At 38.7% G+C, this 24,854-nt stretch overlaps 1 protein-coding gene and 1 non-coding gene across 2 annotated transcripts; both read left to right on the forward strand.

The window, feature by feature from the left end:
- Nucleotides 1-1,176: 1,176 nt before the first annotated feature.
- On the forward strand, nucleotides 1,177-24,331 carry RHAG (Rh associated glycoprotein). The gene is made up of 10 exons (XM_022582093.2): nucleotides 1,177-1,339; nucleotides 11,649-11,832; nucleotides 12,377-12,527; nucleotides 14,262-14,409; nucleotides 14,599-14,765; nucleotides 16,858-16,995; nucleotides 17,542-17,663; nucleotides 21,579-21,652; nucleotides 21,861-21,934; nucleotides 22,648-24,331. Exons 1-10 carry the CDS (start codon nucleotides 1,177-1,179, stop codon nucleotides 22,726-22,728), a joined length of 1,302 nt encoding a protein of 433 aa, XP_022437801.2. The 3' UTR covers nucleotides 22,729-24,331.
- A 415-nt stretch (nucleotides 24,332-24,746) lies between these two features.
- Nucleotides 24,747-24,854, forward strand: LOC115801791 (U6 spliceosomal RNA). Its single transcript, XR_004022137.2, has one exon. It is a non-coding gene; the product is annotated as a U6 spliceosomal RNA (small nuclear RNA).

Raw genomic sequence — 24,854 nt, forward strand, 5'->3', positions numbered from 1 at the left:
ATTTCTCCCAGCTTTACTTAACGAATTGCTATTCCTCAAATATGCCGTGTGCTTCCAAGCCTTATGCTAGTCCCTCTTTCTGTTTTACTGGTAAAGCCTATTTATTTTTTTAATGCCTCCATCCATAGCATTTCATGTGCTAGTAGTGTTCTTGGGCCAAGACAAAATGAGATGCTGCCTTATTTATGTTCCTCAATACTTTTACGAACACTTACATTACTTATCTGTTTTTATATGATCACTTGCTTACATTTCTGTCTTCCCAACTAGATTAACTTCCTCAAGGAAGTTAATAGACCCATTCTATACTTTGCTTACTTTTGTGTCTCCTAGAGGGCCCAGCTCAGTGCCTGTCATACAATTAGCACCAAGTTTCTGCTGAATTTAAGTTACATTAGAGACTAGACACTAGAAATAATGCCACTTGCAGCAACATGGACGGACCTAGAGATTGTCATACTGAGCGAAGTAAGTCAGACAGAGAAATACAAGTATCATATGATATCACTTGTATGTGGAATCTAAAAAACGGTACAAATGAACCTATTTACAAAACTGAAATAGAGTCACAGATGTAGAAAACAAACTTACGGTTACCAAGGGGAAAAGTTGGGGGAGGGATAAATTGGGAGATTGGGATTGACATATACACACTACTATACATAAAATAGATAACTAATAAGAACATACTGTATAGCACAGGGAACTCTACTCAGTGCTCTGTGATGACCTACACAGGACTAGAATCTTAAAAATGAGTGGATATATGTATATGTATAACTGATTCACTTTGTTGTACAGCACAACATTGCAAATCAACTATATTCCAATAAAATTTTTTTTAATTAATTAAAAATTTTTTTAATTTAAAAATGTAATAAAAAAGGGAAAAAAGAGTCTAGACACTTGTGTGCAATAGATCATTTCCATCAGCTGGCTTCTTTCAATCTATATTGTATTTTCTTCAAACCACCATTTACAACAGTTTGATTACAGAGCATAATTCACTCCAGTGGATGGGGTGTTTTCACCAGTCTTGCCCATTTTTTTTCTTGCAATGTCACTGGAGTGCCTTGAGCATGCAGCCTAATTCTACACACAGAGCAGCCCTTCTGTCCTTATCAACCTCCCACAGACCGCAAAGCCCTCAGTGTGCCTCTGTCCTTTGCCACAAACATGAGGTTCACGTTCCCTCTCATGGCCATTGGCCTGGAAGTTGCCATGATTGTTTTATTTGGATTATTTGTTCAGTATGAAACGGATCAGAACGTTTCCCAGCAGCCCAACAGCACCAAGTCACCTACCGTGGATGTGGACAGATACCTTGACCTGTATCCTCGTGAGTAAGCAATCTGCTTCTTATTGTACATTTTTGGGTTCTCAGAATGTGGACCCATTTTACGTTCTCAGAATGTGAGGTCTGTGAATACTGTAACCCCTAGCACTCTACATGGGAGCTCTTTACAGAATTATGTGATAGTTCTGAGTGCTAAGGTTATTATAAGTTTATGCTGGGGCATCTGGTCTCTGTAGTTAATGTGTTTGGATAGAATCTGTGTTTATTAAAATATCAGAACAAGAAGCTGAAAATGTAAATAATTGATCAATGTTTTGTGTTGCCTACATGCTGCTAAATGACCTTATTTTTCCCTTCATCACTAGTTCTGCAAGGTATAAAAATATCCCCCCCCCAAAAAAAGACTCAAAGTTAACTTTGGAGGAGAAAAAGTAGAAACAAAATGGGATATTGAGAAGGAATTCATGTAAGGGCCTTAAGGTATAAGAAGGGGTATTAAGGATGATATAGGATGTAAATGATGTACTCAAGGCTTTATAATATTCTGAAAGGAAGACCGTTTGTTCCTCTGAGATGAGAAGAAACGTGTGAACACCTGACATATTTTAAAAGCAGGACCCTTCCCTGGGAATGGCAACTGGAGGAAAGAACGGATATAGTTTCAAGTTTGGACAGGCAGGCTATAAAATACTTGGTATAAAAATAATAACTACCATTTACTGACTGCTTACTATGAGCCAGGCATATTCATCACCTTGTTAACCAGGGAGGGAGGTTGTGATATAATCTTGTTATATAGACTGTTTATTCAGTGAGGCACAAATAATTTTATTATTTATTAAGTGTTAAATTTTATTAATTTATTCAATTATTTTTGTAGCGATATTTATTATAGTTCTATAGCATATGTCTAAGCTTTTTTAAGAAAATATGACATTTGTTCTCTCATTCCTACACATTTTTGAGGGAGTTTATATAATGCAGAGTATTCTCATGTAGAAACTGTGACCTAGAGTTGCCAAGCGACTCAGCCAAAATGCACATTCTCAAGTTAAGGGCAGAGTTAGGACCATAAGTCAGAGACTCAGGGTCCAAATCTAGTTCTTTTTACACTACATAGATATCCAAACGGGTTCTTGATTAAAGAATTTTATAATTTGCAAGTTCAAGAACACCAAAACAGAAAAGAATTCTGTTCAACTCTGTATGCTTCTGTACATTTCGTTTCTTCATCCAGTAAACATTTTTACTGTGCACCAAGCATGTGCTACAGCAAACTTACTCAAAGATAAAACAAGTAAGATGTCTTTATTGTAAGACTCCACTGTTCGGTACAAATGTAAACGAAGAGCTGCACTATGGCATAGAAACAAAATGCCAAAAATATAAGATTAGTGTTATTCAAATAAAGTTATCTTAAGCGATCAAAAGCTTTGTAATTTGCATAATTCAAGCTGAATTCTCTCAGTTCCAGTGTCAACACTCATAGGTAAAACTTCAATTCAGAATTTGAGATAAAAGCCAAGTTGGAGAGAAGAGTTACTAAACATGGTCATTTTTTTCAATTGCCTAGCAATCATATAACCTTTATACTCTGCTTGCAAGGAACATAGAAATTCATTCATTTTATGATGCATTAAGAAAATATCTATTTAGCTCCCAATTCTCGTCAAGCAATCTTCGAGGTCCTAGGCTCTAGGCAGTAAATAAAGCAAAGCAAACAAAACAAGCAAAGTCCACGCCCTTGCTATTACCGAAAGTGGAGTCTGGCTGCTCGCCGCTCAAAAGCCAATAAAGAAGCAAGTTTGGTGGAAAGGAAAGTTTGCTTTATTATAGATGCTGCAGCTGAGGGGGAGGGCAGACTCCTGTCCAAAGGCCGACTTCCCCCGCCCCCCGACAATCAGGGCGCAAGAGCTTTTATAGACAGAGGGAGGGGGCTACATGCAGAAAGAGCACAGTCAGCTCTGACAGTCCTCTTGATATTGGTCATCAGTGGTCTGATCAGTGTCATATTGATTGTTTTAAGTACTGTTAGTCTTTAGTTCCAGGGTTGGTTTGTTCCCATTTCGTTGAGGCCAATTCTCAGAATTGTGACAGCTTATGTCATGGCTACAGTCTGTTCATCATGTAGTTAACTTCTTCCACCTGGCCGGGGTTTCAGTGTCTAAAAGGCAGCTCACAGCATGTGGCTCAGGATATTATCTATAGCCCATGAGGAGGAACTAAAGGTCCTTGACTTTGGTTAATGACTAAACTATTATTATTTGTCTTTTTGGACTGCTATTCTTTGCTTCTGCATTTTCTCACTTCTATTAAACTTATTCTTTGGCTACAGTTTTTCCACAAAAGGCAGGTGGAGAACATGAATTGGGAGAGGACCACAGGGTCCTGCTCTATTTCATTATAAAGTTTACATTCCAATGGGGAAACCCAGACCATATACACACACACACACACACACACACACACACACACATATATATATGAATAGATATATATTCAATATGTATATATATATTCATATTCACATATGTACTGTGCTGGGAGGGGAAAAGCATTTACACATATATACATATGTGTACATATGTGTATATATACATATGCATATCTGTGTATAATACAAGCAAATATATACATGTATATATTTGCTTGTATGTTATACATACACACAGCACACAGCCATACACTAACACACACACACTCACATGGTAATAAAATGCCACAGCAATAAACAAAGCAATATTTAAAAACTAGATGTACCTGGACAAGGGGGATATCCTTTCAGCCTTTCTCAACCAGGGTTATGTGAATGAATTAAGTCTTACTAGCCCAAGGCATCCACTGCATACAATTAATTAACTTCTCTTCTGTGCTTCTACAGTGGTACCAATCCTGTACCATCTTTGAGAGAACTAGAAAATAGTTACTTAAATCATTATCTTGTTCCATGGTTTAAATGAGAAATCTGATTGAGAAAGGCAGTTAATGTAGAGTCTGGATAGGTCTTTTTGATACGAAGTGACATTAAACAGAACTAAAAGAGGCAAGAGAATAAGCTATATGGAAACAGAACAAGGACATTTTATATGGAAGAAACAGCAAGCGCAAAGGCCCTGGGGTATTTAGTATATGCAGTGAGCAAGCAGGGAAAACAAACTCAGAAGTGTGAGAGTTTGGGTGCTACAGAGCCTTGTAGACCGTTGTAAGCAAACTGTTTTTATTCTGAGTTGATAAACAATTGGAGGACTTTGACAGGAGGAGTATGATATGATTTAAGTTTTAAAGACATTCTTCTGGATGTTACGTAGAAAAGAGTTTGTAGGGGATCAAGGGAACAACTAGGAAGTCATATTACAAGAACCATCTAGTAATCCTGGAGAGATATGAAAGTAGGCTGGACCAAGGTCATAATGGAGGAAGTTCCGAGAAATGGTCAAATTCTGGCTATAACTTGAAAGTATCGCTAAAAGGATTTTCTGTTATATCAGCTGTATCAAACATAAAAACAAGAGAGGGATCAAAAAATGATATCTAGGGCAGGATTCTTTTTCACTTCTTTAAGGAAACATCAAATCACAGTTGCCAATAATAATAATGATTAACAATCAACAGCCAACACAGACACACACAAACCACAACATCTTCCTCACTATAAGGGCAGTGAAGCCAGGACATAGGCAGGGGGCAGGATAAGGGAAGAAGAATTTAAGCAATAGAGGCCCCTGGGGGCCCAGAAGAAGGGCATTACACAGAACACAAAGTGAAATTTTACATGGAAGGCAGCCTTCACTCATTCAAAATGCTCCCCATAACTCAAGTCTATACACAATTAAAAGTTCTCTCTTCTGTAAGGTGGCTCCCAAGATCTAAAATTCTGGTTAGTACTAATCTTCCAGTTCAGCTGTGTTATCACTGGTTAAAATATTTTGTAGAACAGCCCTAGAAACCACACAATTATACTAATTATACCTATATTTTTTTTCCTACATTTCAAACAATTGATGTACATCAAACTTATGCAACAGCATAAGTCACTGGAGAGAAGATTATTAAATATTCACTCACTAAGAAGCAAAGTGCAAGTCAGGTAAACAAACATTTGGGGGCACCTACCCAGCACCATGGACGGTGCCAAGTTCAGGGGTTCAAGCACAGAAGAGGCTCATTTCCTGCCTAAGAAGCTCACAGGGACTTTCACCAGTTCTCAGTTGCAGTGTGGTGAAAGCTATGAATTTTTCACAAATAAAGAAAGTAGGACCTTTATTTATATTTAAAATAAATTCAATAGGATATAATTTTATTCATCTCTCTCCTCTCTTGCATTCCTCACTATGCAATGCAGAGAAAGGGGTGATATCACACAATCCTGGCATCTGCTCCCATCCCAGGGCACAACTACGGAAGTGGGCAACACACCTGAATATCACATTGCATGTCATGACGGACCCCAGAGAAACTCATTTGAGGAACTAGATACACTCCATGGTTTTTGGCCTTCATGGCACCCAGCAAAGTGTTGGCCAGTTTGTTGAGGCAAATAATTTGATAAAGGAATGACGTTTGGCTGTGACTGTCAACTAATCCTTGCTAACACATAGCAAGACTAGAGAAAAGTAAAGTTTAAGGAGAAGGCTCCTTGAAGGCTGTTAACATGTTACTAGAGATTCTACAAACACAAGGTCTTTAATGCCTACAGGACATTAAAACCACATCAATGAACTTTATGTCCTCTGTTAAACCTCTCCTGTTGCGGAGCACAGGCTCCAGACGCGCAGGCTCAGCGGCCATGGCTCACGGGCCCAGCCGCTCCGCGGCATGTGGGATCCTCCCGGACCGGGGCACGAACCCGTGCCCCTGTATCGGCAGGCGGACTCTCAACCACTGTGCCACCAGGGAAGCCCCCATTAGTCTATCTTGAACTTTGAGTGGATCCCATGTGTGATCTTGTTACACTGATCATTTGAAAAATACTGATTCACAGTTATGCAGATACTCCAAATGTTGACATATTTCATTATATAATATCAAAAAAGGATACTTGTTAATATCACCAACAATCTCACCAGAAACCCCAAGAAGTTTCAGAAAGCTGACAAGCTTGTAGTGGCAGACATAAATTTTCTGAAATTCTAATTTTTAATTTACTTCTAATTTTTTAATTTACTTCTTATTTAACTAAGTATAGTTGATTCACAATGTTGTGTTAGTTTCTGGTGGAATTCTAAGGTTTTTTTTTAAACTCAAAATGTATTACTGGCAACAAATACTGTGAGTTCTTTTCATTGAAATCACAACATCACTTCGTTCATTTTTCAGAAAAAGTTAATACCCATTTGAAAAACCATAGTTTATACCAATCTTTTTTCCAAAAAAAAAAAAAAAATGGAGTTCTGTGGAAAAGTTGCTCACTCAGTTCATAACTCAAACAATAACAAACGTGCTTTTTCTTTTCTGCGACAACCATCATGTTTCAGTAGTGCTTTACGTGTAAAGACATGTATGAGAGGGTCAATAGTTACAATTAATAATTTTTACTGATTCATCAAGGAATCTGTAAGTAAAACTGGCTCTTTTTTTACTGCAAGTGTGTGGTCATGAAGAATACCAGACTACTAATTCAGTTTGGTACCACTGCTTTCCTTCATGCTAAAGTACAAGCAGTTTTCTATACCATTGTTTTTCATCATCTGTGGAAATATCAACACAGTGAAAAAGTCAAACAACATCCTGAATTAGAATTATCATAAAAATAATTTCAACCTCAGATCCCCTGAAAGTGTTTCCAAGATGCCCAAGATGTCTGCAGATCACACTTGAAGAATTACTGAAGATATAGGTAAACTGGCAACGAATGTACACAGCACTAGAAATTATTTTATGAATTTCAATACCAGCAACAGATTAGTACGATGATTTATTTTTAAAAATCCCAATTTAAGAATATGCTCCTATTTTATTCAGATATCATTCCGTTCATTTATTTATTTATTTATTTATTTTGGCTGCACCGTGCGGCTTGCAGGATCTTAGTTCCCTGACCGGGGATTGAACCCAGGCCAGGGCAGTGAAAGCACCGAGTTCTAACCACTGGACCACCAGGGAATTCCTCATTCAGTTCATTTATTACAAAAGATTCAGCAAATCTAGATATACGTGACAGGCAAAAGGTTACAGAAAGTGCAGGGTAAATGATTCCTAGGAAATTGTTTGCTGCTATCCTAAGTGATACAATGCTTGAATTAACATGCTGTGTTTTATAATCTAACAATAAGATACCAGCCTCCTGTATGCTGCCTTTGAGTTGACTCATTTTGTTTACTTAAAAGGACTGGAAGCAATGAGCACAAATAGAACCCATATCTTGCCTTCTAACTACCATTTTCCACTCAGAGGCTCATTCCAGGTCAGGGCAAAGAAAGCTCAAGGTAAGCCAAGTGTATAAAGACTAATGGGGGCATGCCAAGAGAACACAAGATCCTACTTGAAAGAGCACCAGCTAGCCAAATTGGGGATAAATAGAGCATTAAAAATAATAATGGTATAACGGTAATAGATTATAACACACTGAAACAAAGAAAAATTGATGATAAACGGGCACAGACAAGCACATAAACAAATGAAATAAAACCAGAGGGACGTGCACAATCTTACAGCTGTGCCCGGCGACACTGTGCAGAGCATCTGGTTCTTGAGGGTCATCTAGAAGTATGTCAGGTAAAGAAGTGTTAGGTATAGGGGAATTCCCTGGCGGTCCAGTTGTTAGGACTCAGCACTCTCACTGCCAGGGCCCCGGGTTCAATCCCTGGTCAGGGAAGTAAGATCCCACAAGCCAGGTGGCGTGGCCAAAAAAAAAAAAAGTGTTGGAGGTGGGATGGGGCGGACATTCTAGGCAGCACCCGTATACAGGAAATAGAGGAGAAAGAAGGTTCTGTTTCATTTTTCTGTTGGTTGGTGGTGGGAGAGGGAGAGTTGGAATCATCAGTTGCATTTCAAAGACATTGAGTCATCAGGGCTTAAAAGATACCCTAGTCCAAGATAAATGTGAAGTAAAATATAGAACAAAAATACCAGACGTTGCCAAGTTTACTTTAGAGGCTAAAGTTGCCTGCTATTGACGGAGACAGACAAATACAATAAGATATCACTTACACGTGGAATCTAAAAAATAATACAAATGAATCTATATACAGAACAGATACAGACTCACAGACATAGAAAACAAACTTATGGTTACCAAAGGGGAAAGGGAACAGCGATGGACAAATTAGGAGTATGGGATTAATAGATATAAACTACTATACATAAAGTAAATAAGCAAGAAGGATTTACTATATAGCACAGGGAATATTATCCAATATCTTGTAATAGCCTATAATGGAACATAATCTGGAAAAAAAAAAAAAGGCAAATCACTATGCCTTATACCTGAAAGTAACACAGTATTGTAAATCAACTATACTTCAATTTTTTAAAATTGCCTGCTACTGAGAATATCTGATTTAGACAAGTCTTGGAAGTCCTTAAAACCTGTCAGAAGACTTCACAAAAGTTCCAATCACTAAAGAAATCCCTTTTTCCTTCTATGAAGAGGATACTTAATTCCTTTAAAGGCAGAGTCTTGCACCATAAAACTAAACTCATGACCCTCTCCTTTGTCCCCACCCGCAAAAAAAAATTCCTAGTGCAGGATGAAAGACAATACATAATCCTAACTGTTTATAAACCTTTTTATCCATACCTTTTATACAGAATCATTATTTGTCAAGAGCCTTCTCAACTTTGTAAACTCTCTTAGATGAGGTTCTTAAAGCCCCCTTGTGGCGAAAAGCAGTAACAAGAATTAGATTTGGGGGAGGGGTGGGAAACAGTGGAGCACTGTTAATACAAGAAATTCCTCCCTCTATATAACGTCTGGTTTTCCAACAAAGGAAGAGGAGGATAGAATCTGAGTAATTATTACTCCCAGTGTGAGACATTACAAAATTAGTTAAAACAATTTTTAAATTAGTTGGTTACTGCACACTTTAAAATCAGCTGATGACAGGAGGAAAAAGAGTTTTCTAAACAAGAACGTTTAGAAAAACAACTTGGCGTAATAAAAAAAATAACACAGTGAAGACAGTAAGACTGGGTTCTTATTTTTATTTTAGTTTTGTGATTATAAACAACTCACCTAACTTCTCTGGATCTTAGAGTCCTGACCTAAAAACAAAATAAAATAAATGAAACAACTTATAGAGCTAGGAGAGACTTTGGGCTTCATCTAATCCAAACTGTTCTTTAAAGAGGAGAAAACTGAGTTGCAGAAAGGTCTAGGAAAATCATAAACAGTAAGTCACGCATACTCTCTGAGCTCCACTCCAACTTAGTCTATGATCTAAATCAAATGTTTATATAAAAAATTTAAATGGTAAAACAATCTGTAAAAATAGATAAATGCATGTGGTCACCTATATTTCCAAAATCAAACAGGTTGATGTTAGTTGACAGTTGCCCATCGGCAGGTCAGGTAAAATCCCAATTCTGAAGTTCTCTGGGAAGATATGAGATGAGGGTGGGCATCCAGAATGCGGGTGTAAGTCAGATTATTGCCAACAGGCATTATCTCACTAGGAAAAAAAAAAAGACTGCAGCATTCTCCTCTCTGAGACCTCCCTCAAAGCTGCTAATGAGAGGGAATCTTCAGAAATCTTTTTCCTTTTTCACCCTCCTCAGACTGACTGTCTTGGGAGGTTGCACCAACAAATAAAATGACCAAAAGGCTCACTGCATGGATGGAGTCGAAAGAATGATGACACTGTGTGTACCTGAATCAGCAAGTTTGGTCTGGTTTTCTCATTCTCTTTATTACATTTGCAGCACTCATATATAAGTGAGACTAGCTTCTAGACCACCAAAGGAACCTCATAATTCAGTCTATGATGCCAACTTCTGTCTGTCCTGGTATTTGTCATAGAGTAAGATGGTAGGGTAAGTCCCCACGGCTCCGACCAGCCCTTTTCAAATACTGGGAATCTTTGGAAAGACAGCATCTTCATCCACTTCTGGGTTTGTGATCACTGCCACAGATTAGTTGATCGGATTTAATCTGAAAAGTTTGAAAAAAATGTAGTATGCAAGCTGTGTTGGGGAGAGAGTCAGGACAGTTCTACAGAGATGAGGGGAGTCCAAAGGGAAGGTGCTACAGACTCTAAGAGCGACATTAGCCTGAAAGAAGGTTATTGGGGAGTGTCTTATGATCAACACCTGCAGGAGAAGTGTTTGGGCAGAGAGAGAAGCCTCAGCTGACCCCACCAGAAACTCTGAGACTGGGATTGTCTAGCTTCAGGTGGCCCTCTCCCGAGGCAAGGGGATGCACATGTCAACCAGTCATTGGGCTCAGGCTCCCCGAGGGAAGGCCTGTGACCTGTATAAGACAAGAGTGTTTCCCAGAGGGAAGGGAGAGCTGTCACCTGGCAGCACCCCCTACAGCCCCAGGAAATGTGAAATATAGCTTTTGCAGTATTGCAGATGAGAACACTGAAGCTCCCAGAGAATAAGTGACTTGCCCAAGGTCTCACAGTCACGTGATACAATTGGGGGATATCAGCCTACATCTCCAGAACCAAGTCAAGTATCTGTTCCTCAAGAGGATACAGCCTTCCTTCCGTTGGCTTAGAAAGTGTTAATGAAGACATTATCCCATATGACTTGAATAATGATCTAGTAAGATTTCCAGGGCTGGTCCTATTATACACATTTGATAGATAAAGACAGCAGCTCATTCATTTCGTCAATGTTGCCTCTTTTCCTATATGCACGCTTTTATGACAGATTCAGGGGAGCAAAGGATGAGTATGCCCTAATCCCTTCAATCAGGAAACTCACAATCTAGTGCAGGCAATGGACACCTCACCAAATAACTATTGCAGTGTGATACGTGCTAAATAAATGGTAATGCAATGTGACAAATGCTAAAGCTGAGGTTTGGAAAAGACAAGAGGAAATATTAATTTTCCCTGGTAATATTGGGAAAGTCTGCAAGAGCGGGTGATACTTGCATTATGTTTTGCAAAGTTTTCCTCAGGTGGAAAGTAATGGAAAACTCTTCAGGGAGAGGATGAAAGACACACTGGTATGATAGTGCATAGTCTTCCAAGAAAAGGCTCAGACACTGAATAATTTGCCCAAGGTCTCCTGGCTGCTAAGTAACCAAGCTGTCACTTGAACCCAGCCTTTGGCAGCCCAGTTAACATTCCCTTTGTAGTGTTTTCTGAAAAGGATGTAGCACTTAGTAAATGGAATATGCTATGATGTAACACTTTCTCAGTGGTCCCCTTATGCAGATTTTTTTTCCTCTGCTCTTTTGCAGTCTTCCAAGATGTGCATGTTATGGTATTTGCTGGGTTTGGCTTCCTCATGACCTTCTTGCGAAAATATGGCTTCAGCAGTATGGGCATCAACCTACTCATTGCTGCTCTGGGCCTCCAGTGGGGCACTATTGCACAGGGGATCCTGCAGAGCCATGGAGAGAAATTCCACATTGAAATCAAAAAGTGAGCACCCCTTATTTTCCAACCATTGTGTTTTCAGAGCAATTGTTTCTCTGCTTAGTCTCTTGACAGTCAGCCGCTGAACTAGCTTGCAAATTGTTTCCTTTCCATGATAGAAGATCGTTGAGATCCAAGGATCTAAATCAATGCCTTGCTCAACTGAGCTGGACCATACATTCATGTCTATATCCACTATGATGTGACCTTAAGGGTATGAGAAATCTCCTTCCATAAAATTATTATTCCTTCCTTATTAAGGTAATAATAATAATTATTATTCCTTTACCTTATTAAAGTAAAACCCTAAATGAGGTAAAGAACAGGTAGGTTAAAGGAAATGTGAGAGCAACTAAAGATTGTATGTTAATTGGAGGTGGGGGTGGGCAAGGACGTGGGAGAGGATAAAAGTAGGCCTGGGAGAAGCACCTGATGGGGACAGGTGGGGAGAGGGCCCTTGAACTCTGGACAGGGTGATGCTATAGTTCATTACAACTCATATATGTGGGGTGTGCATTATTCTTCAATGTCTTCTTTCTTCTTCCCTCAGCATGATAAATGCAGACTTCAGTACAGCCGCAGTTCTGATTTCTTTTGGAGCTGTCCTGGGAAAAACAAGTCCAATACAAATGCTGACCATGACAATTTTAGAAATTGCTGTCTTTGCTGTCAATGAATATCTGGTTGTTGAGGTATTTGGGGTAAGTGTTCTAGTGATACTTACCTAGCTTTGAACACCACAACACATGTATTGGATGCCCACTATATTCAGGGACAAACCTTGGTGACAGTGATACCATAGCAAATAGTACTCATAGTCATCATTTGAGTGCCTACTGTAAACCAGGAGTTTTATAAACATTATTTAATTGCAGTATCACCACAACAGTGTAAAGTAGGTATTATGATGTTACTATTTATACACAATAAAACTGATGATCACAGATGCTAAATGACTTACTTGCCTGAATCTGGATTCAAATCCAGAATTTTCTAGCTCTACAACTCTTTTTATTAAAATACATTTTCTATCAATGATCAATTCCTATTTATATTTCAACTACTCATTGAATAGCTCTTTCAAAGCCTTTTATTAAAGCTTAGATGAAATTTCTTCTCCTCCTTGAAAATCTCATTGATTCTCCCAAGGAAAATAAATAGAATATTTCTGGGCACTCTCCAGTATTTTATTTATGCCTCTATTGAACATGTAATTCAATAGCAAATACTTTTGGTAACTTTCTAGGTGTCATGTGTTGGTGATTCAGTGACAAACAAATAGTTAAGGTCTCTGTCTTCATAGGGTTTACAATCCAGTGGGGGAGACAGACATCCAACAAATGATCATACATTCAACCATCTACCTATAGAATCATGCACACATACACAAAAATATTACTATAAATTGCAACACGTGCTTTGAAAAAATAAATAGAGCGGCTCTGAAGGAGTATACCTAAAAGATCTAACTTAGACTGTGGAATCAAGGTAGAATTGTCTGAGGAAGTGACAGCTAAGCTGGACCTGAAAGGTACATAGGAGTTTATCAAGCATGAAAATTTAAATAAATTAATAAATTTGTATCATTTTCCTACTTTAATAAGTACAGAGCAATGCCTTGGGTTTGGCACACTGAACTTTCCATCTAGAGACAAGAAATGTAGAAAACTGGATCAAATCCATTGTGTCCTAAAGAGGGACCTAAAATGCGCTTCTTCAAATGAATCTTGGACCTCAGCTCGTTTTCTTTTTCTTTGTTTTTTCTTTTTTCTTTTTTTTTTTGTGGCGGCACTGAGCAGCATGTGCGATCTTAGTTCCCAGACCAGGGATCGAACCCGTGCCCCCTGCAGTGGAAGCGCAGAGTCTTAACCACTGGACCGCCAGGGAAGTCCCTCAGCTGGTTTTCATATCATCATTGCAGGGTGAAGCTTCTTGAAACTTCAAGTCTTTGAGTTACAATGAAGTGAGCTTTTACTGCAATGTCAAGTGAATGCAAAAATCATGTTTGTTTTGTATCAAATGCAATGCATAATATTTCACTGAGAATCTCCCTAACCTGGAAAAGTAACCTAAAATGTATTGAGTGCCCACTAAGGACCTAACAGTTGAAAAACATGGTCCCAGCTCAATCTTACCACAAACTGTATTAGTTGGGTAACATTTCCCCATTTTACAGAACTGGAGGTTCAAAGAAGTAGAGTAATTTGACTAAAGTCACATCAGAGAAGTACCTGACCTAGGATTGAAAGTCAGTTCTGTGTGGCTCCAATGCTTGCACTTTTTTGTTTTTCCTGATCCTGTTTTATTCCCTTTCTCTGACACATTTTTTCTCTCTCTTGATCTCTTTTTCTTTAACCCATGAAGCAGTTCTTTCATTGACCTCCCTCCTGTAGTGAGTTTCACCTCTATTTACATGAATGTTTTGCCACCCTCAGGCCTCTGATATTGGAGCATCAATGACCATCCATGCCTTTGGGGCCTACTTTGGTTTGGCTGTAGCAGGCATCTTGTATCGATCAAGTCTGAAAGAAGGGCATCGCAATGAAGAGTCTGTGTACCACTCGGACTTGTTTGCAATGATTGGTGAGTTGGGATGAACTTGCCTGATTCTTGTCTATTTGGTCAGACGCAAGGGAATACCCCTATTTTCTCCTAACTCTTAGATAACAAAGCATAAAAGTAAAGACATCTTGTCAGTGCCCAAGGCAAACGGCTTCCCCTGGACTGCCTTCCATATTCAGAACTAATACCCCTTTTTGTGATTTACTACAGGGACTCTTTTTTTATGGGTATTTTGGCCCAGCTTTAATTCGGCCATCGCTGATGCTGGAAAGAACCAGTACATGGCCATCGTAAACACATACTTCTCTCTTGCCGCCAGCGTGGTTACAGCCTATGCATGCTCCAGCCTTCTTGAGAGCCGAGGCAAGCTCCATATGGTAAGTGCCATGTTAACCCCCATGGAACTTTCGCTAAGCAACCCTGATGGCTGCTCTTATGACTAGTTCACTTCTGCATCACTGCTGAGCTGCCCGAACAAATCACAACACTGCAGACCTTGGAGAATAATCTGAAAATAACATTCCTTTATTCTTCAAATGTGTACTCTGGCAAATCTAGTAGGGAATATAATTATGCAAAAATGAAAGATCTGAAGCATATTTCTTTAATGATAGAGCTAACTGTCCCCAAGTTCTTAGAAAATCTTTCTTAGAAACAGGAATTTCTACAAGAGTAAAAAAAGAGAGTGGGGGAATGCAAGTTGATTTTCTAATAGCAGATATTTCTCTCAAAGAAATAACAACTAAATGTAATGTGGGATCCTGAATAGGATTCTGGAAAAGAAAAGGGATATCAGTGGGGATACTGGTGAAATTCAAAAAGGTATTTAATAATATTACACCAATGCTAATTTCCTGGTTCTACAGTGATGTAAGATGTTAACATTGGGGAAAACTGGGTGTGGTATATATGGAAACCCTCTGCAATATTTTTGTAACTGCTACATGTCTAAAATTATTTCAAAATCAAACTTTTTTTATATCTCCCCCAAAATAGTCTTTTGAGTTGCTTGACTAAGAGCTTAAAGAAATATCAGTGAAGGAATAATCCTCAGATCAGCCACTCTTCCTTTCTGAGCTGAGGGAGAAAAAAGATATTGTACCAAAATATTACTTTCTTTTTTTAAATTTTTTTAAATTAATTTATTTATCTTGGCTGCGTTGGGTCTTCATTGCTGCGTGCGGGCTTTCTCTAGTTGCCTCGCGCGGGGGCTACTCTTCATTGCAGTGCACAGACTTCTCATTGCGGTGGCTTCTCTTGTTGCAGAGCACGGGCTCGAGGCGTTTCACTAGTCGTAGCACACGGGCTCAGTAGTTGGGCTCGCAGGCTCTAGAGCACAGGCTCAGTAGTTGTGGTGCACGGGCTTAGTTGCTCCACGGCATGTGGGATCTTTCCAGATCAGGGCTTGAACCCGTGTCCCCTGCATTGGCAGGTGGATTCTTAACCACTGCACCACCAGGGAAGTCCCACTAAAATATTTCTAAGCATAGCTAAGGACATGTATTTCAGTTCTCTGCAAATTGTTTCACGAGAAAAAACTGAAAACAATAAAAAGAAGCAATCGTACATGTACAGCTCAGTGGTTCTCTTTCAAAAGCACTGATAACCTGTCTTCCTCTGGCAGAACAGTCAGAATATGATTTTTCTGAGGAATTCTGGTAAATGGAAACTGGTTACTATTTCCTCCACCCTCAAATGTTCTCAGAAGAGTGACACTTGCAAAAGCTGTTGTCTTTGATGTGTAATGTGTACATTTCAATGTCTCTAAATCCCCTCTTTGATTATTGGAATATCATGGACTCTGCAAAAGCACACAGTGGCCACAGGCTTCTTTCAGTTCACGGTAACCACAAATGCATTCCAAAGCTGCATAAAGAGGCAGAACACTGCCAGAATAACTGCTGTATATTCCCACCCTCCTACTACAACTTCTTTTGATTTCCTCACATCCCTCTCCACACTGGTCTTACTAACCTGATCTCTCATGCATGACCAAAGAACCCTACAACAAGGATACCAAGTGTCAACTGCTGGGAAGAAAGGCCTTCTGAAATTACAAAGAACCTTCTTCTTAAAAAGGAATCCTGGGACTTCCCTGGTGGCACAGTGGTTAAGACGCCACGATCCCAGTGCAGGGGGCCTGGGTTCAATCCCTGGTCAGAGAACTAGATCCCACATGCATGCCGCAACTAAGAGTTCACATGCCACAATTAAGGAGCCCTTGAGTTGCAACTAAGGAGCCTGCCCGCTGCAACTAAGGCTGAGTGCAACCAAATAAATAAATAAAAATTTTAAAAATAAATAAAAAGTCCATTCCCCAATAATATTAAAATAAAAAAGAACGAATCCATAACCCTCCCAACTGAAGAATGTGTGGTGTATGGAATCCACTGAACCCACGATTGCTACAGTCCTTCTGAACTCCTCCTCCTGCCTCTCACCTCACTCACATTTCTGTGCCCTACACAGGTTCACATTCAGAATGCAACCCTTGCTGGAGGAGTGGCTATGGGCACTACTGCAGACATGGCAAATACCCCATACTATGCTATGATCATTGGGAGCATTGCAGGAGTGGTCTCCGTGTTTGGGTTCAAGTTTCTGACTGTAAGTATTAACAAGACACTCTGAGTCAAACTTTGGATCTGCCCCATCTTCTTCTCACATCCCACCAGCAGAGAAAAGCTATGAAAAGTCCTTTCCTAAGCACCTCTCCTTGGGTCATTCAACATGTCAGTGTTCCAGTGGTTTCTACTCTTTCTTGCTTTCTTTTGTTTTTATCAGTTACTTATAACAGTATGAACTGAACGTACTTGTATTGCTTTCCTCAGGGCAGTTCCATTAAAGGTTTTGTGGTTGTTGATGTTTGTTTTGTATAATTAAGGACTCTGAGCCCTACTCATGAGATTTAGGATACCATCAGTAGGTAAGAATGAGTAGGAGTTAAAGTCACTCACCTTCAAATCTATCTACCTAAGACTGAAATGAGCAGTTTTGCTACCAGTGTGTTCAGATTCTTTGATGTAAGCAGGTGTCAGATAAAGATGGGGAACTGGCCTGCAGATAAAAATTTTCCTGCATGGTCATTGACTTCAGTCACACAGCTCTCTATAGCTAACAAAATAATAAAGCTTCCTCTTTTTACAATTTTAGCCATTTTTCACTACTAAACTGAGGATCCACGATACGTGTGGGGTCCATAACCTACACGGCTTACCTGGTGTGATAGGAGGCCTCGCCAGCATTGTGTTCATAGCCTTGGAGACAGCTGACACGTGAGTGAAAGAATGGGTTTTCCTGTTCCCCAAGGTCAAGTGCTGTTTTCTCTTACTCTTAGAGAAACCCAGTGATGAGAGAGCTTTTTCTTTAGCAGTCCAGACCACAGTTCGTAAGTACTGTTCTTATTGAAGCCAAAGAGACACAACCAAGATAAAAGAATTGTATTGGAAGGTGTTTCTTAACTAGCATTATTAATGTTTTTTTTTGTTTAATTAACGTGTTTATTTAAATTTCTCTATCATAGGCAACTGTCTCATTGCAGATAGGACAATTTGATCATCACATTCAGATTACAGTAGGCTTACTCTTTTACTTGGTCCTACCAAAATCAAGCATATGGGGCATATATGATGAACTGGCAACCTTTGCATCCAATCCACACAAAGAAGAATGAGTTAGCATAATGTGGAGAGCATTTGGATCTGGGGAATCAGAAAGACTGGCATATGGTTCCAACTTTGCTACCTAGTTAAGTGGCTTTTGACAAGTCACTCAGCATTTCTGGTTCTAAGTTTTCTCATCTGTAAAATGAGAGACTTGTACTATTTATTCTCTGAAATCCCTTCTAGGCTCTAACAGACTTAGATTCTTCCCCAAGTGGCCAGAGAAAGAACAGCCATCAGTCAAATTTAGGAGAATGGAAGTGATGCCATAAGCCATCAGTTGTAATTTTATGCAACAAGATTGGAACAATTTGATATGAATGTCATCCATGCAAAACAGCTAGGAAAATTGTAGAGTTCAGATCACTCAGGGATTAAGGAAGGAGGAATCAAAATGCTCAATTTTTGATTGAAAACATGAGGAAAATGTGAATGTGTTTGATGATGTCTCAACAAGTCCACTGGCTGGAGTTATATAATATGAAAAGAAAGTGTTTCTCTTCCATTTTAGCAGATTAAAATATTACCATGTTAAGACCAGTAATGATAAATATTTGAAAAACTTGCTTCATCATATTTTCTACTGAATAGACAATTTGCTTCCTCTTCATGTGTATAGGTGACCCATTTCTTCTGTTGTTTTATTATTATTATTATTTTTACTACTTTTGTAAATTTGGAGGACAACCCCAGAAATATCACATCTTCTTTTAGTTCTTTCCAGGACCCAACAGAGTGTTGAGACCAAACACTGATGTATTTTAATGCAAATCAAGCATGACAAAAGTTTGAGATAAATAGTTCAACTCCTAAGTATTATAGTGTGTAAACGTTCTGCACACACACTTAAGAGGTGTCTCAGGATTAGAAATAGAGGAATTCTTGAGCATCATGCCTGGATCAGTTCCATAGATGCGATAAAACTAGTCTGTCTGGCCCTCAAAGGCTGGGTCTTGCTGGGTGGCCAGATTTGGGGTAGGTTTCATGGTTAAGAGTCCAATCCTTGGGTATACAGGTTTAGCAACTTCTTAATTTATTCAGGAGGCGTTGAGGGGGGCAAGCCTTGGAAGGCCCATTCACATGTGTGTGTAAAATTCACACATATTTCACACAGCAGATAAAATACATTTGTACAAGAGCCAAATCTATTTACTCACATGTGTCTATTCAGAATATTACAATGCAAATCGGGTTTCTTGGTAAGCATAGAACAAGGAGAAGTTAATATACTTAAGGGACATTTTTTCAACTTATGGCAGCTTTACTCTAACAGTGCTGTTAATTTTGTCTAACTCTGTGTTTTCCAAGCCTATTTTATCATGGAATAACTTTCATCAAAAACATCTTTTAATACTTTGTAAAAGATCTTGGCAGATTCTGGTAAAATTAACAGGCAGCTTACAAAAGAAGAAAATCAGATGAGTTAAACACATATTAAATATTCAACCTTGCTAGTAATCAAAAAAATGCAAATTAAAACAAATTATCCATTTTTCAGTTATCAAATTGATAAAGATTTAATAAATTATAATATTGAATGGTGGCTAAAGTGGAAACATGGGGATATAAATTGTACAAAGTCCTATTTGGAAAAGCCCTTAAGAAGAATATAAACCTTTACTGATAATCCCATTTCTAGATAGGTTTTATTTTAGGGAAATTATTGGACAAGTCCATAAGCATATTCCTAAGAGGATATATTCTCACAGCATATTTAAAAATATGAAACATCAGAAGCAACCTAAATACCCAACCTATAGAACTATAATTACAGTATATCTGTACAGTGTACTACTCTAGTAATTAAAATTATGATGCAGATCCACATTTACTGACATGAAAAAACATTAAGATTTAATGGGAAAATCAGTATCATGACATGATTGCATTTTTATAAAAATACTTGCTTATATTTTACATGTTTATACTGATAAGATTGGAGGGAAATTAAACTTTTTCCCTTCTTTTCTTAATTAGTGGTTTTGAAATTTTTACAATGATCATATATTACTCGTACAAATTTTTCTTTAGTAGAAAAAAAATAATAAAACCTTCAGATAAAGAGAAAAAAAGGAATCTGAGTTAAGTACATTCTTTTCCCTGAAGGATGAGGAAGAAACAACACATTCTCCTAGTTCAATGGTTTGCTTTCCTGCCATAACTCAACTATTTGTTAATTGCCTGTTAAGAGTGAGGCACTGTGCTAAGGAGATTCCCACACTCCTAGCTCATTTGACACCCTTATGCATTTCTATAGCTTTTAATCACATTCTTCTATTCCCCAAATTATAAGGAATTTTTCACTCATTAAATTTTAAGGTAACTACTTCTAAGATATACATGCACTTTAATATTTTCAGTGAGTTGTCCCTACAATACCTGGTAAAATTAGCTTTTCTGATTTTTTATTTCATCACAATTGTTTTTGGGGGGATGAAGTAAGGAGAGATGGCTGCTCACATTTGTTTTGTATATTGCTCCATCCTCAGTGCCTAGAAGGGAAGCTGGCACAAAGCAAGTACCCAATAAGTAGTTGTTGAATGAATCAGAACCTCGTACCACATTTTTAGAAAATACTAAACCCTCTAAGGAAGATCTTTTTTTTTTTTAAAGTCTTTATTGGAGTATAATTCTTTTACATTGTTGTGTTAGTTTCTGCTATATAACAAAGTGAATCAGCTATATGTATACATATATCCCCATATTCCCTCCCTCTTGCGTCTCCCTCCCACCCTCCCTATCCCACTCCTCTAGGTGGTCACAAAACACCAAGCCGATCTCCCTGTGCTATGGGGCTGCTTCCCACTAGCTATCTATTTTACATTTGCTAGTGTATATATGTCCATGCCACTCTCTCACTTCATCCCAGCTCACCCTTCCCCCTCCCCGTGTCCTCAAGTCCATTCTCTACAGCCACTATGGAGAACAATACGGAGGTTCCTTAAAAAACTAAAAATAGAACTATCATATGACCCAGCAATCCCACTACTGGGCATATACCCTGAGAAAACCATAATTCAAAGAGTCATGTACTGCAATGCTCATTGTAGCTCTATTTACAAATAGCCTGGAGATGGAAACAACCTAAGTGTCCATTGACAGATGGATGGATAAAGAAGATGTGGCACATATGTACAATGGAATATTACTCAGCCATAAAAAGAAACGAAATTGAGTTATTCGTAGTGAGGTGGATGGACCTAGAGTCTGTCATACAGAGTGAAGTAAGTCAGAAAGAGAAAGACAAATACCATATGCTAACACATATATATGGAATCTGAGGAAGATCTTTTCATCATTCCTGAAGAAAAAGGTAGTTCCTGTTTAAGTGCTTATAAGAATTTGTGAACGTTGATCAAGAGTTTCAAAGAAAATAAATATATGAGATAAAAGAAAACTTGTAACAAATGTTTGTTTGCTGGTATGTAATGATGCACTCTGGCCTGGAAGGGGCAGGCATGCATGCCCTCAGGAGATGAGCTTTGTTTGCTGGCTTGGAAAAACAATGGAATTTTTTTGGCCTCCTAGGTCTGCCATGGCCATGCAGGCAGCTGCGCTAGGTTCTTCCATCGGAACAGCACTTGTTGGAGGGCTAGTCACAGGTGAGCATAAAAAGTAAACATGTTTATATCTCATGCTCTCAGCATAATAGATGATAATAAATATTGGTAAATTTAAAATTTTTCTAAACTTCTGACAGTAATCATGTAAGCTCAAGGGGATGACTTTACAACAGTATTTTAATTACTTTGCAAGTTGATTTTCCTCTTCAGCATCATAACATGACTTATTTTCTCCCCACTTTCACAGGTTTGATTCTAAAGATACCTATCTGGGGACAACCAGCTGACCAGGACTGCTATGATGATTCTGTTTATTGGGAGGTACTATATAGTGTTCTAAGGATGTACATGATGACTACACTAGGGAAAGTTTTGCTCACCTCATGTCTAGATGTCTGTGTGGCACCCCCATGATGAAATTGGTTGAGCTCCCTATTTATAGAGAGAAATTGAGAAAATGTGCCCAGAAAGATAAAATCAGAAGCTATATTTTCCAAAGCAGAAACTAGATGAAGAAAAGACAGACTTTAGTTGGCAAGTGCCCTTTCACTCCTCCGAGGGCAATGAAAAAGCTCCTCATAAAACTATAAGAATCCTGGGCAGCGGTGTGAGATTTTACCCCACATATAAAAGTTGACGAAACAGGTGGAGCACCAAGGTTGAAGAATTTCAGTGAGTACACATGAGGTTCTAGGACTGACAAAACAACAGCTTCCTTCCATCCTCCAGTTTCTACCTCTTTATTTCATTGACATTTTCTCCCAAATTATCTCCTGCAAAGCTTAAGACTGATAGATATTTGGATGTGTTCCATGGGATTTTCAAAGAGAACAGGTTTGGGAAAGCGAATGTAGTCAGGGTGGGCGGGATAAATATTTTTGTTTTATTATTCTTTCCCAACTCAAACAATTTTTATTTCCAGTTTTTTCTAAGCTTGAATAATAATTACAGAAAATCTTTGTTGTGATACTAACCTCTGACAAGCCCAGTGAAAGAAACTATCAAAAGTGTCCTAATCTTTTCTTTTTTTTAAGGTCCCTAGGAGGACAGAACTGGACATGTTCAGTCATTTCCATGAACATGGCAACCGCAACCAGTTAGAACCTGAAGCCTAAAAACCATTCCTGTGCCTCCGCCTCTTTGCCCATTGCCTAGACTTGAAATAAGATGGCAGCATCCAGTGAGAATATGGACCAGAATGGACAGATCCTGAGCCCCAAATGTCCAGTGTGAAAATGTTTTAACATAATCTGGTGCTGTCTCTTGGCATCAATGATCGTTTGGTTGAAGAAATGTGACATACAACAGATGGTCAAATGGATTCTATTCAGGACTCCCAGATTACTCTTGCCAGTGGGTAGGTACAGGGTGAACATTCCATGTATTTTCTTGTATCTTTTTTTTTTCCACATAGAGGAAAATTTACAAAGAAACCAACATTTTCTAATCATGTCTTAATGTACGTACTATGTCTTCAATCCCAAAGATTATAAAACCGAAGCCAATGAAACAATAATTTATGTAGGAAATCTATATAAGAAATAAGAAAGAAACGTACGTATGTAAAGCAGTAATATGATTGTTTTTTGACTGAGCTCTCTTGATTCTAAAAATGGTCTAGTTAGTAATGTTATGTCTTTGTTTTGTCGGCTAAAAAAAAATGCACAACCTAAAAGTTGAGAATCGTGTTCTATTTGGTAGACTTTCTGAGGACATAAGCCCGGGAGACAGCCTCTCAGAGAGTTCTGACGGACTGCTTGGAAGAGGTAAGGGAGGAACCAGGATATACAGGAGTTTTGCAACAAAGACCAAGTAGTCAGAACATCAAAAGATTACTGTTAATTAAAGACAACCAGACATCTCAAGTTAATGAATTTGGCACTTTTCTATGTATGGGCAGATGCAAGAGTCTGGGCTGCGCACCTCAGCTATCTGGGGCCAGTAGCCTGTGGGCATCCTGCTGTTTGCATCCTGAGCTCCTTCAGGGCTCACCCTCAAGAAAGGAGGTAGTGGCTAATGGCTGCAACATCCTTTGTTTACTGATATGGCAGGCAACATGTTTCATTCACAGTTTGAATATTCTTATGCTTAACTTCCTTTGCATGTTTACTATTTGCAATAAGAGCTCAAATGCTATCTGACCAATGTCTGTTTTGTATAAAATTTCAGTGGATTAAATCTTATTATACAATAAAGCATTTGTCTTTTTTCTTTGGTGGTTAGAATTCATTTTAGTAACAAACACACAGATTACACACACATACACACACATTCCTCATACTTAGTCCATACTCAGTTCAAATAAGTTGTTACTATGTATTCACTACCAAAAAAATCAAGTTAATGTCTCATGTTATAGGGTACGTTTTGAAGAACTCAGTTTTAGAAAAAGGTAACTGACATAGTCATATAAAACCATTTCTAGGGAAATAACATAAAATTTTTTTCTCTCTGTTAACGCTGAAGATTTTTCTTCTATCTCTGGAGTCCTGGTCTCTTGCCAGGATGCACTTAAGTATCAGTGAGGCCCTGCCATAATTAACAGGACTTCAGTTTCTAGATGCTAGAACTGAAAAATTATAATAACAATTAATTAATATGTTATTGCTCTGGGAAAATAGTGTAATTTATTTGTAGATCCTAAATATTTTACTAGATAAATAGGTGACTTCTTTCAAACCTGCATCAGTTTCTCTTTCAAATGGGCTTTTTGAAAAAGCTCACCTATAAAAGTCCACTGTCCCCACTCTTGATGATCATCACAAAGAATCATTTTCGACACCAGGATGTCCCAAGTCCTCCTCATTCCTCTGATCATAAGACAACATTAAGAGGGTCTCCAGAGAGTTCATTTGGATATGCAGGTCAATAGGTTTCAAAAAAAACACATTTATTCTAGGGCTTCCCTGGTGGCGCAGTGGTTGAGAGTCCGCCTGCCAATGCAGGGGACACGGGTTCGTGCCCCGGTCCGGGAAGATCCCACATGCCGCGGAGCGGCTGGACCCGTGAGCCATGGCCACTGAGCCTGCGCGTCTGGAGCCTGTGCTCCGCAACGGGAGAGGACACAACAGTGAGAGGCCCACATACCGCAAAAACAAAAAAAACAAACATTTATTCTAAAGTGGCTACTTGAATGCTCGACTAGGCAGCACGTATACTAAAATTGGAATGATATAGTGAAGAGTAGCAATGGCCCCTGCACAAGGATGACACTCAAATTCATGAAGCATTCCCTATTTTA

The sequence above is a fragment of the Delphinapterus leucas genome, chromosome 10 (assembly GCF_059928025.1).
Source record: "Delphinapterus leucas isolate spDelLeu-1000000601 "Yukka" chromosome 10, BTC_Dleu_Yukka2, whole genome shotgun sequence".
NCBI classification, from domain to species: domain Eukaryota; kingdom Metazoa; phylum Chordata; class Mammalia; order Artiodactyla; family Monodontidae; genus Delphinapterus; species Delphinapterus leucas.

What these genes read in the sequence shown, in the direction of transcription:
- RHAG (XM_022582093.2), top strand. Translation starts at nt 1,177, where the DNA reads ATGAGGTTCACGTTCCCTCTCATGGCCATTGGCCTGGAAGTTGCCATG. An exon ending in TGGTTGTTGAGGTATTTGGG is followed by an intron (nt 12,528 to 14,261) that starts GTAAGTGTTCTA and finishes TGCCACCCTCAG; the next exon opens with GCCTCTGATATTGGAGCATC. An exon ending in TTGGGTTCAAGTTTCTGACT is followed by an intron (nt 16,996 to 17,541) that starts GTAAGTATTAAC and finishes TTACAATTTTAG; the next exon opens with CCATTTTTCACTACTAAACT.